Source organism: Panthera tigris, chromosome C2 (genome assembly GCF_018350195.1).
Source record: "Panthera tigris isolate Pti1 chromosome C2, P.tigris_Pti1_mat1.1, whole genome shotgun sequence".
Classification (NCBI taxonomy): domain Eukaryota; kingdom Metazoa; phylum Chordata; class Mammalia; order Carnivora; family Felidae; genus Panthera; species Panthera tigris.
Genome location: NC_056668.1, coordinates 128,974,222 through 128,990,103, shown reverse-complemented (window position 1 = coordinate 128,990,103; position 15,882 = coordinate 128,974,222). Strand labels below are relative to the sequence as shown.

The 15,882-nt window shown below is 36.2% G+C and overlaps 2 protein-coding genes across 2 annotated transcripts in view; one reads left to right on the top strand and one right to left on the bottom strand.

Annotated features, from left to right (window-relative positions):
* The window catches only part of ACAD11 (acyl-CoA dehydrogenase family member 11), a 91,471-nt gene that overhangs the window by 37,929 nt on the left and 37,660 nt on the right, over positions 1–15,882 (bottom strand). The window contains exons 10-13 of the mRNA XM_007087389.3: positions 14,245–14,322; positions 13,376–13,514; positions 8,499–8,606; positions 7,020–7,118 (exon numbers count right to left, since the gene is read on the bottom strand). Coding sequence (XP_007087451.1) covers positions 7,020–7,118; positions 8,499–8,606; positions 13,376–13,514; positions 14,245–14,322 — 424 coding nt within the window. The remainder of the gene's footprint in view (positions 1–7,019; positions 7,119–8,498; positions 8,607–13,375; positions 13,515–14,244; positions 14,323–15,882) is intronic.
* On the top strand, positions 1,306–6,542 carry ACKR4 (atypical chemokine receptor 4). Its single transcript, XM_007087388.3, has 2 exons — positions 1,306–1,578; positions 4,768–6,542. The coding sequence occupies exon 2, from the start codon at positions 4,777–4,779 to the stop codon at positions 5,827–5,829; it is 1,053 nt and encodes a 350-aa protein (XP_007087450.1). The 5' UTR covers positions 1,306–1,578; positions 4,768–4,776; the 3' UTR covers positions 5,830–6,542.

Genomic DNA, 15,882 nt, shown 5'->3' with positions numbered 1-15,882 from the left:
GCACAAGCAGGGGAGGGGCAGAGAGAAGGGGACAGAGGATCTGAAGCAGGCTCTGTGCAAACAGCAGAGAGCCGATTCTGAGCTCAAACTCATGAACTGCGAGATCCTGATCTGAGCCGAGGTTAGATGCTTACACAAATGAGCCACCCAGGTGCCCCACATCTCTCATTTTAAATACATACTTATATTTGTACAAAAACAAAACAAAAAAACAACAAGAGGTAAGAGGAGGAGAAAAACCAGATAGTCTAGACAGGCAGGATAACATTAAGTGCAGTGTCTGTCAGCAAGAGACTAATGATCAGTCGTGGTAAGAAGAGATGCCTCTTTCTGAATAAGTGCTAGAGCCTGCTCAGGAGAGCTTATAATTAATGCTCCCCTCTTAGCAACCTTGCCTTCAGTGACTTCACATTGATACCTTAAAGTTGGCCAGGGTGGGAGTATTTACACATTGGAAAATGACAAACACCACAAATCCAGGCACTGTGTGCGTGTGGGTGCGTGTGTGTGTGCGCGCGCGCGCGCATCCCCGAGCTGGTTTAGCTGCATGCAAATGACTTTCTACAAGAGTGGTGGATTACAAGGTGAAACTGGCAGTACTCTCAGACTTATACTGTAGGAAGATGAAGGCCCAGTGACTTAGAGCCTCTTTTCTGTGAATTAACAGGAGACTTTGATCAACTGCTTGCAGAAAAATTGACATTCCTCTAAAAGGATTTCTGCAGGTGGAGACTGAGCCTACCTAGTCTTGCAGGAGAAAGGAAATAAAGGGAATTATTAATGCAAATGTAAGGAAAGTCAAGCTCAAATAGACCCCCAAGGGCTTAATCTGCATGCATTTCTTCTCTAATTTTCATTTGTTTGTTAGCGTGGGAAAAACAATGTCCCCAGACAAAAGGATTTTGAAGGTTTGTATGCTGGTCTTTGAAGAAGAAGGTTACAAGAAGGCAAGAGAATTTAAAGTCATGGGGAAAGACTTAACTCTGGCGTCAAGGACAAAGAAGAAATATAGCAAAGCTAAGAGTACTTTAATAGTTTAAGTAAAATATTAAATGATGTGGCATAAAAATATTAAGTTCTATAAATGCCTAGTTGTTACTCAGAATTTAGTCTGCAATAATTCAGTCTTCAAAAAGATAACTTTCTGAGGTGAAGTCATTTTTCTTTTCTAGACAAAATAACTTTTACAAGTTATTTCTCTAGATGCTACCTATGAGCGCTCATTAGCTGCCTTGACTCTCAGGGTGAATTCTTTCAGTTTGGCGATTGGTTCCTCAGCTGCAGACACATTCTTGTTCCCTTCATCTAAGTGGAAACTCTGAAAGTTATGTAGTTTTCGAAACAAGATGGAATTCTTTCAAGTTTGTATCTTAGGACACTTAAGAACCTGGATTTGACTTCCAGGATGGTTATACAAAAAGTAAAAGATCAAGTGCTCACAAGGTTAAATTTCAGGAAAGCCCTCTTGGATGCAAGACAAAGGCGGGGTGTAAAACGAAAACAAAAGTAGCTTGAGTTAAAGAGGTCATTTGATTTTAGTCTTCACTCAAGACTGCTCCTCTCTGCCCACTGAAACAGGTTGGTTTTTTCTTTTTCTCATTCTAACTTGGATAAGATTGTTTTTTAAAGCCCAAAGACTTTGTATATTTACCTATGTAGAGGGAGTCTTGATGCATAAAAGTCTAAACGTTTATATGTGCAAAAAAGAGCTATTTAAAAGCAGCTATACACTTTAATCTTAAAACTTAAATCTGAAAATAGCAGGATGAAAATATTTTATTTCTGGTATTATTTTAATACCATTACTTGCCTATACAGCTTTGTTAATGAGAAAATAAGTTTTGCTCTACCTTTTTTTTCTACTTTGTTTTATAAATGCTATCTTTTTTGTTGTTCTGGTAATAATTATAAAGACATCTAAAATGTATTCCTATATATCTGCTGAAGGATCATGTCTGCAAATAATTTCCAGTCCTTGTTTTACTTACTCATATTTTTAATAAGATTCTTATTTAAAAAATATTTCCTTAATGTCTTGTATTATTTGGGCATGTTATTCCTTATCACCAGGTTCAAGATTTGTGATGAATGAGAAAGAACAAAGTGCATACTGTGTTAATAATTAACACATAAGAAAATGATGATCAGAATGGTCTTCCAGATTGTAACTTTTCAAATAACCTTAAGGATAAAAATAGTCATTTTAGATTGTTAGCACCTGGTTTTTACATAACGAAAAAAGTTCTTCTATGTGGCATATTTCCTTGGGGGGCCTTCTTTGCTTTACTATCCAAAAAGGGTTAGTAAGAATAAGAACATTCTTTTGAAAATGTACAAGTTGGCACACTGTTTTAATTTTTTTTTTAACGTTTATTTATTTTTGAGACAGAGAGAGACAGAGCATGAACGGGGGAGGGGCAGAGAGAGGGGGAGACACAGAACCGGAAGCAGGCTCCAGGCTCTGAGCCATCAGCCCAGAGCCCGACGCGGGGCTTGAACTCAGGGAACGTGAGATCGTGACCTGAGCTGAAGTCGGACGCCCAACCGACTGAACCACCCAGGCGCCCCTACAAGTTGGCACACTGTTTTAAAAATAGTAGTTTCATTAATGATTCCATAAGAATGTTAGAGATTCTTCCAACTGCAAAAGCAATCAAAGGGAAACAGAACGGGTAAGGAAGGAGCAAAACGAAACTCAGCACTAAAATAAAAACACCGAAAGTAATTTTTATATACTTTTAAAAACTTGTGAATTCTGTGCAAGCTTATCTTACTTCTATAGGGTGTTAATAACCAATATAGTAAAATAACTAGTGATGAGACAAGAAGATTCCTGGCACATCATCTATCCATTCTAGAGTAATAGCTTTATACCTCTGCTGGTAAAACCTTTAGTTTAACAAATATATACTGAGCACCTAGTGTGTGCCAGGCACTCTCCAAGGTATTAATTAGAAACATAAACCCAATAAGTCACACTCTTAGGGAACTTAAGCACAGAGGGAAAAGGTAGTCTAGGAAACCCATCTTTTCCATAGGATGGGGTCCATTCTCTAAGAGTGAATGTAGGTATGTATGTAGATATAGCTATTGGATCAGGAAAGTCTTCTGGCAAGGTGAGATCCAGGTTAACTGAGGAGGAAGTGGCCCTTTAAGGGAAGAGCAGGAAAGAGTCTATTAGATAAAGGAACAGAATGAGTAATGATGAAGATATGTGCTGCAGCATGGTGTATGCCAGCAAAGTGCTTCAAATGAGTACTATTACTGTCTACAGCGTAAGGCATATAGTAGAGAAATCTAGCAGGAACCATGGGTAGGACCACATTAGGGAGGGACTCTTGGGCATAATGCTAAGGAGCTTGGATTCTATCTTTCAGGTGAAGAAATGTGTCTTTTAGGGGAGAGCTAAGCAGAAGAGTGACAGATTGACATTTTAGAGATAGAGCTCTGGTGGCAGTAAGAAAAAAAATTTTTTTAATTTATTATTCAGAGAAAATGTGTGTGCACATAAGCAGGGGAGGGGTCGAGAAAAGGGGGGGTAGAGAGAGAGAATCCCAAGCAGACTCTGCCTGTCAGTGCACAGCCTGACACGGCTCGAACTCACGAACTGTAGTATCATAACCTGAGCTGAAATCAAGAGTTGGATGCTTAACTGACTGAGCCAGCCAGGTGCCCCAGAAAAATATTTTATTTTTTTGATGTTTAATTTTTTGAACAATGTTCTGTATTTTTTAATGTTTATTTATTTTTGAGAGAGAGAGACACACACAGACACAAAGTGTGAGTGGGGGAGGGGCAGAGAGAGAGGGAGACACAGAATCCAAAGCAGACTCCGAAGCAGCTCTGTGCTGACAGCTCAGAGCCCAAGGTGGGGCTCAAACCCATGAATGGTGAGATCATGACCTGAGCCGAAGTCGGACACTCAACTGACTGAGCCACCTGGCGCCCTGAAAATAATTTTATTTTAGATGAACAATTTAATTTACTGACAATATACTGCATAAGAATCACAAAGTTGTATATGTAAAAAATAATAACATTGTTATTCCTTTTGCTGAAATCTAATTTTTCATATGTTAAAAACTATTTTGTGGGTACCTGACTGGCTCAGTTGGTAGAGGATGTGACTCTTGATCTTGGGGTTGTGGGTTCAAGCCCCATATTGGGTGTAGAGATTACTTAAAAAAGGTAAAACCTTAAAAAAAAAAACCCAACTATTTTTACATAAAAGTCATTACTTTCATTTAGGGTTTAATGACTAAGAAAATTCCTCAGGGTATTAATTTTATCTTTCATGTTTAAATCCTAGCTCTTACACAGACTTGTAAAACCAAAGGATGAAAAAATAACCTTGGGGATATATTCCTAAGTGGTTTCCATTAAAAGGTTTCAAATTTCAAAGAGTGGCAGATTCAGTCTCACCTATGTTATGGAAACAATCTATTCTCTAGTTTTTGTTGTTGTTTTTAATATTTATTTATTTTTGAGTGTATGCATATTTATTTTGAGTGTATTTATGTGTGTATGCATAAGTGGGGAGGGACAGAGAGAATCCCAAGCAGTTTCCACAATCAGCACGGAGCCTGACTCCTGTGCCTGTGAGATCATAACTTGAGCCGAAATCAAGAGTCGGATGCTAACTGATAGAGCCACCCAGGCGCCCCAATAATCTATTCTTGAGTAAAAGAACAAATACATGCTAGATCAAAAATTGTTTCCTTTTAAACAATATTAAAATGAATATTCTGTATTCCTTTTGACATTTAGATTGGAGCCATGGCTTTGGAACACAACCAGTCAACAGATTACTATTATGAGGAAAATGAAGTGAATGGCACTCATGACTATAGTCAGTATGAAGTGATCTGTATAAAAGAAGAAGTCAGAAAATTTGCAAAAGTCTTCCTGCCTGCCTTCTTCACAATAGCTTTCATCATTGGAATTGCAGGCAATTCCATAGTAGTGGCGATTTATGCCTATTACAAGAAACAGAGAACCAAAACAGATGTGTACATCCTGAATTTGGCAGTGGCAGATTTACTCCTTCTATTTACTCTGCCTTTTTGGGCAGTTAATGCAGTTCATGGGTGGGTTTTAGGGAGAATCATGTGCAAAGTCACTTCAGCCTTGTACACTGTCAATTTCGTCTCTGGAATGCAGTTTCTGGCTTGTATCAGCATAGACAGATATTGGGCAGTAACGAAAGCCCCAAGTCAATCAGGAGTGGGGAAACCATGCTGGCTTATCTGTTTCTTTGTCTGGATGGTTGCCATCTTGCTGAGTATACCACAGCTGGTTTTTTATACAGTAAATCACAAGGCTAGGTGCATTCCCATCTTTCCATATCACCTAGGAACATCAGTGAAAGCATCAATTCAAATGTTGGAAATCTGCATTGGATTTGTAATACCCTTTCTTATTATGGGAGTATGCTACTTTGTCACAGCAAGGACACTCATCAGGATGCCCAACATTAAAAAATCTCGACCCCTCAAAGTTCTGCTCACGGTGGTTATAGTTTTCATTGTCACTCAGCTGCCTTATAACATTGTCAGGTTCTGCCAAGTCATAGACATCATCTACTCCCTGATCACTGACTGTGACATGAGCAAACGCATGGATGTTGCCATCCAAATCACAGAGAGCATCGCACTCTTTCACAGCTGCCTCAACCCAGTCCTGTATGTTTTTATGGGAGCATCGTTTAAAAACTACATCATGAAAGTTGCCAAGAAATATGGGTCCTGGAGAAGACAAAGACAAAACGTGGACGAGATTCCTTTTGACTCAGAAGATCCTACAGAGCCAACCAGTACTTTTAGCATTTAAATGTAAAACTGTCTCTTGCTTCGATTCACATGAATGATGCTTCTCCCCAGAGAAAACATCTGCTTTATTCTGAAACTTAAATGTTAAACACTGTGGTGCCAACTTATAACAATCAAAAGGTGGGGGAGGATGGGAGAATGTAGCAGCCAGGAAGAAGAGGAAATGAAATCACAAGTGCACAAAACATGAACTTAACATTAACAATATAGGAAAATAGTATTAACAGATATTAATAATAAAAACACTATGCTATAAATTAGGCCATCTGAAACAGATTAATACAGAGGCTTATATAAAGGAGCATTTATAATTATTTTAAATGATCTAAATTTTAATATAAGAATGACTTCACTGCATAATTTCAGTACTTGAATAACTATACAGCAAAATTTAATCCTTTTTTCCCATTTCGTAGTTTGTGATTTCGTAAGACCCCAGACAGAATAACAATTTAACAATAAAAAAATACATAAAAAGCTTTAATGGCCCTTTTAATACATCCGTGGTAAATTTTTTTTTCTTTTTCTTTTTCGTTTTATCCCTGCTAGATTTCTGAACACATAATTTGCTTCCATGATGTCAACTTTCTTTAATAATAACTTGGTTATCTTATTAGATTTACATGTATACTCTAGAAGAAATCTTTAGATAATCATTTTTATCCAGGTTCCAATTTTATGACTTCCTAAAGGGCTCATCCATTTATGTGAGTCTATTACCGAGGGTTAAGAATACATTTTCTCATGTATAGATTCTTATTTTTTTGCTTAAGCACTTGTATTAAGCAATGAAGAAACGTGACACAATAAATGATTTCTAATAACATGTACATCTTATCTCTTTAAATACAATTATTTATAAGTTATATTTCATTTAATATATCCCTATTAAAATTTAATTTTGATAGAAATTACCATGATCACAAATAGTGTGCGCGGATATGAATTTTCTCTCATAAACCTTAAAAAATTGTGAATTGTAAAACTGAAAAAAAGACATGTTTTCTGCTCTTAAATATCACCTAATCAAGATATGTTATTTTAAAATTACTTTTCTTTTTAGCAAATATTTCTAAATTTCAATATGCTTTTAAAGGCAGAATTTAAGGAACTATGATCACAAAACTAATAACTATGTATCACATTATTCTAGCACAGCACCTGGCACAAAGGATGGATCTGAATACTCACCACTGCTCCACCATTTCTTGCCATTAATTACATAGCTATCTCCGTCTTGTTGGATGCTACATTCAATATTTGTGGCATCACTTGAAGCTACATCGGGCTCTATAAATAAGGAAAGGTTGAATTTATGGGCAGGCAGACATCATCTACTTACAAAAGAGACTTTGAATAAGGAAATGTGAACTCTTTGAGGATAGAGGCATGTTCCTTCCCTTCCCCCCATCCCACCCTGGTCCTCCCATAACCTACACATAGCAGGTATTCAAAAAGTGTACATTGGAAGAATGAATTTCGAACACTGGGATCAGCAATCTGAATTGTGTTCTTGGCTCCCTCACTGGTACATGATTTGAGATAACTCATGGAATCCATTCTCCAAACATCAAAACTAGATTAAAATGTTGTTCTTTATTTCCCACAGTGAAAATATACTAAATACTTACAAGTCAGATTTCCATATAATTTACTATTTTAGACAATTTCTAACTATGCCTTGAGAATTCCATCTCACCAATTTATTCTGCATGCTCAACACAATGTCTTCAGAAAGTTTTTCATGGGACACCCTTACACAACTGCTTTATTATATGGCATTTCAGAATGTAAAGGCTAGCCCTCAATCATAGTAATGTGCACTTGTTAATATCCTGCTTTTTTAAATGGGTCCTTCAGATATTTTGTGTATTCTATTTCTAAAACTAGAAACCCAGTTCCTTTAGACGGAGCGGTGTACTTGCTCTGTAACCTCCAACTAGTGCTTTGTAGAAAACACATCATACTATAGGTGTTCAATAAATGCCTCTTACTGATTTTAAATGAAGATCAGTTTTGCTATTATAAACATATGCAGTATTATAGAAGAGTTTAAAATCTGGCCAGAATTATGGCCAGATGACATATAGTTTAATTCTAAACTCAACTATAGAATGACTTTTTCCTTTGAAGAATTCGTTATTGCTGTTTCCTATGTACAAATGGTACCAAACCCATTTTCATTAACATGCCCCTAATTTTACTTCCCCACATGAACATAATTTGAACAATGTGACTAGCATTGGTGAATGTTCTATTTTTCTAGGTTTATGGCAGGGTTAAATATTTTGTATCAACATAAAATTATCACAAATATGAGTATTTCATCATAAGGGCAAAAAAGATATTAAATATCCATAGATAACAATTTTTGAAATGCTAGTCAAAAGATTATGAAGTTAGGTTTACCCTGCGCTAAATGGCTAAAGTAGACAGGCAGAAAACATCAGCTGTGGTAGCCTCCCAAATGGGAGGGCAATTTTATTCTGCACATTTAAAAATGCCAAAATTTGAAACTGCACTCAAAACAATCATATTTACATTTCTAGCCATGGGTGAATTTGCCTGAAACACAGAGGCACCTCCCTCCTTTCTTTAGCTCATCCATAATAGCTAATAGTTATCCAGGATAACTCACTGCACAAGGGGAGAACCGTGATTTGCTTTTACCTGTCATACAGAAGCAGGACGTAATGTTTCCTTGAAGAAGAGGCTCAAGCCACTGCTGCTTCTGCTTTTCACTTCCATATAGGTGGAGCACCTCCATGTTCCCTGTGTCTATACATAAGAAAAAACATTTCTTTTACATTTAAAAATTTATCAATACGAAATCCAAACTTATGTTGACAATATACACATGTACCTTTTAAGTATTTGCTAACAAAAATATTTTGAAACATAAAATGTAAATATAATTTATAATGAAGATATGACATAGTTATTATAAGTATATGGCATTTGGTGCACATTTATTCAACTTGTGAATTACACACACTTGTTTGCTTCATCTCAATAAAGCATGGCTCTAATGAAGTCTGACTCAATTAGGACTAAGGGAAACAATTTACTGGCTTAATCTTTCCCGGATCTCTTGCAAATATGCTCTGCTAGGGGTGATGGCTCCTGGAAAACAATTATCATTACATGTTCTATTGAGAATCCAGCCCTGAGACTCCTGTTCCTCAAGCATACACTGTGCTTTCTAACTTTCATACATTTGCTTGTGCCAAGCCTTCTCTCAAGTACAAATCTACCCATCATTCCTAAGTAAATTCCTGCTTCTGAGCCACTTGCATTGTGAAGAATCTCTGATTACCCAGTCAGAAATATCTCCTTCCTCTGAACTCACAGAGCAATTGTCTCTACCTCTACCAATGCTCTTACTTCTGTGTGCCCCCTACCATCTAGAAAATACCAGGTCGAATCTCGAGAATGCTAAACACAGAATCCCTGATAGAAAGTGACGGCAGATAACTTCAAAGACCCTTTCCAACACATCAGAGGGTGTTGTTCAGTGACTGACACACTAGTATCATTCTCATATAAAAAAAGAATACTTCATGTCTGCTATGGAGCAAAATGCTCTAGAGGCTTTCCTCTGATATTCACTCCTATCAAACTTCAAAAAATGTTATCTGAAACCCTTCCTTTGAAAACTGATTACTCAAAATTTTGAGGAAGCATTTTTCAATATCACCTCTTAAAATGACATTATGGATAGTCACTGAAATGCCTATGAAAACTGAGTTAAATCCATGTTAAGTCTCTTAAAATATGTTTGCACTCTGGTTAGACACTACTAACAGAGCCAAAGTTATACTAAAATGCACAAAATTCGTATAGATGAACAAATTCTTAAAATTTGTTAAAGCTTAAAAGCTTTTTGAATGAGGGAACAAATGAGTCCTCAGTTATAATTAATGAAACTCATCATTTTCTTTGCTTATTTTAAATTGTTTCTTGTTATAGTTCCAATGAAGTAAATACTGAATTAGATCTTTCCAAAAATTATCAGTTTATTCTGAGAAGCTGGCAAAACAAAGTTATATTTTACAGGATGGGAAAAAGCCTAGGTAAATTATTTCTACAAAAAAATCACCAGCCCCCAAATCAGCCCCAAGGCCCCCAAATTTTCTAGTAAGAGCTTTAGAATTAAAAATTGCTATTTTCAGGGACACCTGGGGTGCTCAGTTGGTTAATCGTCCAACTCTTGATTTCGGCTCGGGTCATGATCTCATAGTTTGTGAGTTCAAGCTCCATGTGGGGCTCTGCACTGATGGCACAGAACCTGCTTGGGATTCTCTCTCTTTCCCTCTCTCTGCACCTCCCCCGCTGGTGCTCTTTCTATCTCAAAATAAATCAATAAACATTTCTAAAAAATTCCTATTTTCAATATCCCAATATATAATACTGTATGACTTAATGAAGGGCAAAAAAACAAAAGACAAATTGGGAAGCTACATATGGTTCCCATAAGGTTTTAGAACTATTTGAGAAGCTTGAGTAGAAATTCATCTTTTATGCTTAAGAAAACTCCCAAAGTATTTAATTGACATCAGTTACATTCCCTTCTTCATCTGCTCTGGAAATGCTCCAAAACCCAGTCCCCAAGGGCTTCATGAAGATAGCTCCACCACAAAGAGTAAACGCCTAGTGTTCTACTTACAGTTTTACACATCTTTGTTTGCTAAGGAGAGTAGCTGATCAAACTTTGGTCAAAGAAAATGTATTTTCCTGGCCAATTTAAAAATTTCAGCAGAACGGTGATGTCATTTAGATAATACAACTACTAGACTCATGAAACTTTAATACTAGAAATTTTAATGCTAGAAAAAAGGCCTTCCAGTGAAAAGTGAGTTCACGGGTCAAATGAAGAAATAGTGGCAGAGCAGTGTCTACAGAGGAAGTCTTCTGTCGCATTATTTTTCATATTATGACCCATTAGTAGGTCATGAAATAAATTTAATGGAATATGGCTAACATTCTTTAAAAAATGAAATAGATCAGAATAGAATACATTAGATTAGACTCAGTGGAAAATATCTGAATATGTTGCATGCAATAAGGGAAACTATTATTTCACGAAACTCTTTTTCAGTCCCCCCGCCCCCCGCCCCCTGCCTTGTACAATCCATCCACAAATATACACATAAAACTACATAGGCTACATACTGGGTCACAATTTCTTACTATGAGTAGCAATAAAAAAAAAAAGTTCTAAATAAAAGACTACCAGTAATCCTTCCATGAAATTATGCCCCCTTTGTAGCATAACATGATAGCTTCACACAAATGAGATGAAATCTTTAGAAATTCTAGGATAGATTTCTTGATTTTTACAATAGCCTCATTATTAGATTAAAATATAGTACAGTAGTAATTTGATAAACTGGTGTTTTGAAGAGGATTTCCTTCCACTTACCACGTCAGGGATAAGTTCAACCATCATCAGAAGTCCATGAACTATCTTAATAGTTGGAAATAAATGAGAGTTAAAGTCCAGGGTGCAAACACTGTGCTATGCAACCATATTGTGTTTTCTCTCAGACATCCAATATTCTTCTTTTTGGCAGTTCCATCCTTCATTAACCCTTTTTGAGAGAGCTTTAGCACTAGAGCCATACAATAAGCACAATAGGCAATATCAAGGTCTAACTTGTGCAGTGACAACATAGGATATCATACCATCATCCTTCTACAACAAATAAAATGTTATTCCTTGACTAGTAGCAACAGAATAACTAAAGTAACTTGGGGGGAAAAAACAAAAGACATTTACAGGGTCTACCCTAGACCTACTGAATCAAATCTTCAGGAATGGAGCCTGCGAATTTGTTTTTTAAGTTCCTTAGCCAGGTCTTTGGCAAATTCAGGTTTGAAAACATCTTCTACAGACTACATTCTAGGTTTATACCTTCCATATTACCTTTTTAAAGAAAAATTGGCCTTCTTTCCTTATCCTTCCAATTTTTAATGGCATCCTTTGGAGGCATCCTTGACTCCCTCATATCCAATCAGGAAATCCTCTTTGCTCTTCCTTCAAAATATATTTAGAATCTTTCCACTTCTATTCCACTGATACCAGAACAAACAAATCCCCATCATCTCTAACTAGGATTATTACAAGAGACTCCCTGCTTCCTTCCTTCCCTCGTTTTGTTAATTCTCAACATAGTAGTCAAAGTGATTCTTTTAAAGCTGAAGTTAATCTTGTCACTCTTCTGCTCAAATCTCCCATGGCTTCCCGTTTCACAGAAGGTAGAAGCCATTACCTACCCTATAATGCCCTTTCCTCTCTGCTATCTTCTCTTACTAGTCTCCCTACTACGCTGGCCTCCTTGGCTATACACCAATCACACTCTTGTCTTAGGGTCTTTGCATTTTCTGTTTTCTCTGCTATGAAAATTCTTCTCCCAGATATCAGCATGGCTAACTCTCTCATCTTCTTTAAGTCTTTATCGAATGTCATTTTCTCAGTAAGGCCAATCCTGACCATTCCATGTTAAATTGTAATTTGCATTTCTTGTTCCCTAGCATTCCAGCACTCCCCCCTACCCTAAGTTTTTTTATTCCCAAAGCACTTTTCATCTTCAAACTTACTACATAATTTACTTATTATATTATTTATTTTTAATGTTTATTTATTTTTGAGACACACACACACACACACACACACACACACACACACACACACAGAGTGCAAGTGGGGGAGGGGCAGAGAGAGAGAGAGACACACAGAATCTGAAGCAGGCTCCAGGCTCAAGCTGTTAGCACAGAGCCCAATGTGGGGCTCAAACTCAGAAACTGTGAGATCATGACCTAGGCTGAAGTCAGATGCTTAACTGACTGAGACACCCAGGTGCCCCTATTATTATTATTTTTTTAATGTTTATTTATTTATTTTGAGAGAGACAGAGAGTGCAGGGGAGGGGCAAAAAGAAAGGAGAGAGAGAATCCCAAGCAGGCTCCACACTGTCAGCTCAGACCCTGACAGGGCTCGATCCCATAAACCGTGAGACCATGACCTGAACCAAAATCAAGAGTTGGATGCCTAACTGACTGAGCCACCAAGTGCCCCTATATTTATTATTTATTTGTTTCCCTCCATTAGGATATCAGCTCCATGAGGGCAGGAATTTTTGTGTATTTTTTTCCTTGATATATCCCAAGGATCTAGAACACTAAATAATTAGTGAATAGAGGAGAGACAGGCTAACCAAAAGAGTTAGAACTCTCTAGCCATTCCAACTAGCCATAGAAATATCCAATACCCAATCATGAAACTGCAATCCTTATACTGCAATCCCTTTGGTGGTGATCTCTATTCACTAATACTCTTAATGTAATGATGTTTAACCAAGGAATAATCCAATGAGGACACTGGATCCATTTTTTAATATTTAAATCAAAGTAAGTGAAAAGTAAAACTACAGACAAGTTTATAAATCCATGATTTTGTGTAGAAAAACTTCCTGTCATAAAATAGACAAATTTCAAACACTCCTCAAAATATCTGAGAAAGTTTCGTTTTTAAATAATGTAGTAACCTGGTGCTTGGCAGTTAAAGACATCTGGAGCAAAAAAGCATTTTCCTGTTTCTTCAGCAATCAAGGCATAGTCCACCTGGCTGAGACCGCTTACAGCTGGCAAAAACAAGTTCCAGAGGCCTTCTGCTTTGGCCATTTCCTGTCAAGGTGATGAATACGCCAGTGTGATCATAATTTACCATGAACTAAAATAGTTTATTTTTAAAAGATATTGTTATTTATACTTTTTGCAATTTAAAAACACTTATGAAATTATTCATTTCATTTATCCTACAGTGTGTGAAACCAAATAGTTATTAATTCATTATAAAACAACAATCCTCCAAGTTTCCCTAGATTTGGCTGAAAAACTAAATTTGCTTTCTTGGGTACCTCTTACTGAATCACAGAATTATGATTACAGAGTCTTACAGAATTCTTACAGAATCTCCCACATTTGAGCATAATTATGCCACACATACTATTTTGCACAGTTCAGTTGCTTATGTGTGTGATGGTTAAGATTTAAAAACATCAAATTTAGATTGAGCCCAGGTGGGAAAATGTCTTGCTTGACTTCTGTCTCAATTGAGTGACAGATGGTAGTGAGTGGTGTTGACCATATTTTTTCTTTGAGCAGCTCTAAGAGGCTGTCTCTGTCTTCATCACATACCATACACAAAACACTATGTAGCCTAATTTGCATACTACATATTCTATATTTTCTTTTTAAAAAGTTATTGATGTATTTATTCACTACATACAGAACAACAGCAAATAACAAACTGAGGTCTCAAAAAACAAACAAACAAAAAACACCTGCATTAAAAAAAAAAACCAAAAACCTGTATATAAATTTTCCATTATTAAAGGTTTTCTTATTTTCTTACCTTGAGTTTATCAATCACTAAAGGTTTTTTCCATCTGTCCACTGAATTTTCATTTTGAACATAGAACTCAATTACCTCCTTAAAGTAATAACAAGAAAAAAGTTCATTAGCTAAAGTTAATACAAAGTAAATAATGCCATAAGCTGCTAATATCCAAAGTAAACATATTTAGATGAAGAGGTTTTTAAAGCTGCTATTTGATCAGTAATATTTCTTTCTGAAGCCAGATATAGGAGTATAAAAAATTCTAGAGGTTTGCTGCTCACAAAATTATGCTGCCTCAATATTAGATGACAGCCTTACAAAATCTTGTACTAAGATTTGAATGTTCCAATTTTAGCAACACAGCACACTGGATGGTCATAAGAACCCCTCTTAAAGCAGAACTAAAAATGCCAGAGAAAATATTTAAAATAATTTTAAAAATACATGTAGTAATGAATAGCTGTGTCAGAAGAAAAATAAGGAAATTTCTCAAAGGTCAGAAATAAAGAAGCCTGAGTTTTCAAGTGTTGCTAAAGTACTTGTTTCAAGCCACCATTAGCAAAAATTAGCAAAACCAATAGTTTAACAGACTCACACTCCCCAAAGACTACAAACTAATGATCAGATACAGGATATAAAGTATTTGTGTCCAATAGATTTCAGGAATAAAGGAAGGAATTAAAAGTATGACAAGGGTTATCAGAATAAGCCAAATTTGAAAAAGAACCAAAAAAAAAAAAAAAAAAAAAAGAAGAAAAGAAAAGAACCAAATGCAACTTGGGAAAAAAAAAACCATGGTAGTTAAAAATTCAATGGCAGTTGTTCTCAAACACCATTGGTATCAGAATCACTCGGGGCACTTGGTGAAAAGACAAGAATCCATGACCTATTTTACTTCAATGAGCCTAGGGCTTCTGTATTCTTTACTAGCTTTGGCAATTCTGACACTCTCCAACTTTTGAGAGAACCACTGTTCTATGGATTGTTGAAAAGTAGATTAGATATAGCAGAAAAAAAATAATTTGGAAGAAAAAGCATGAAGAAATTACTCCTTTCTATGAATGAGGCACAGAAATTCAATAGAAGGAAAATATGAATGAGTAACAGATATGATGGAAATAGAGAAATGTTCTCACATCAGTCTAACTAGGGCCCAAGATCAAGAGTATAACAAGAGGGGATACTGGAAACATTTACTTCTGAGTTTTTAGAACTGATGAAAGATACCAATCTTCAAATTCAGAAAACAAAGTAAAGCCAAAGCACAAACTATACAACACCAAAGAAAAATAAAAGCTCTTAACAGGAGAAAGAGGAGGGGAGGACAGATCACTGATAAACAAGTAAGACTGAGAACTGACTTCCCAGAGCAACAAATGAAGCCAGAAATCAGTGGGACAACGCCTTCATTTGCTGAGAGAAAGTAACTGTCAACCTAGAATTCTATATCCAATAAAACAATCTTTCAAGAATTAGGACAAAATAAAGGCATTAGAAATAAAGAAACAGAGAGAGAGACAAGGAATCTGAACCATTAGTTCCCTCTCCTGAGCAAAAAAAAAAAAGAAAAAAAGAAAAAAAAAGAACTATCAAATAAAAGGTTACTAGCAGATTCTCATTAAAGAAAGTTGATTGCTAAAGAAACATCTGAGT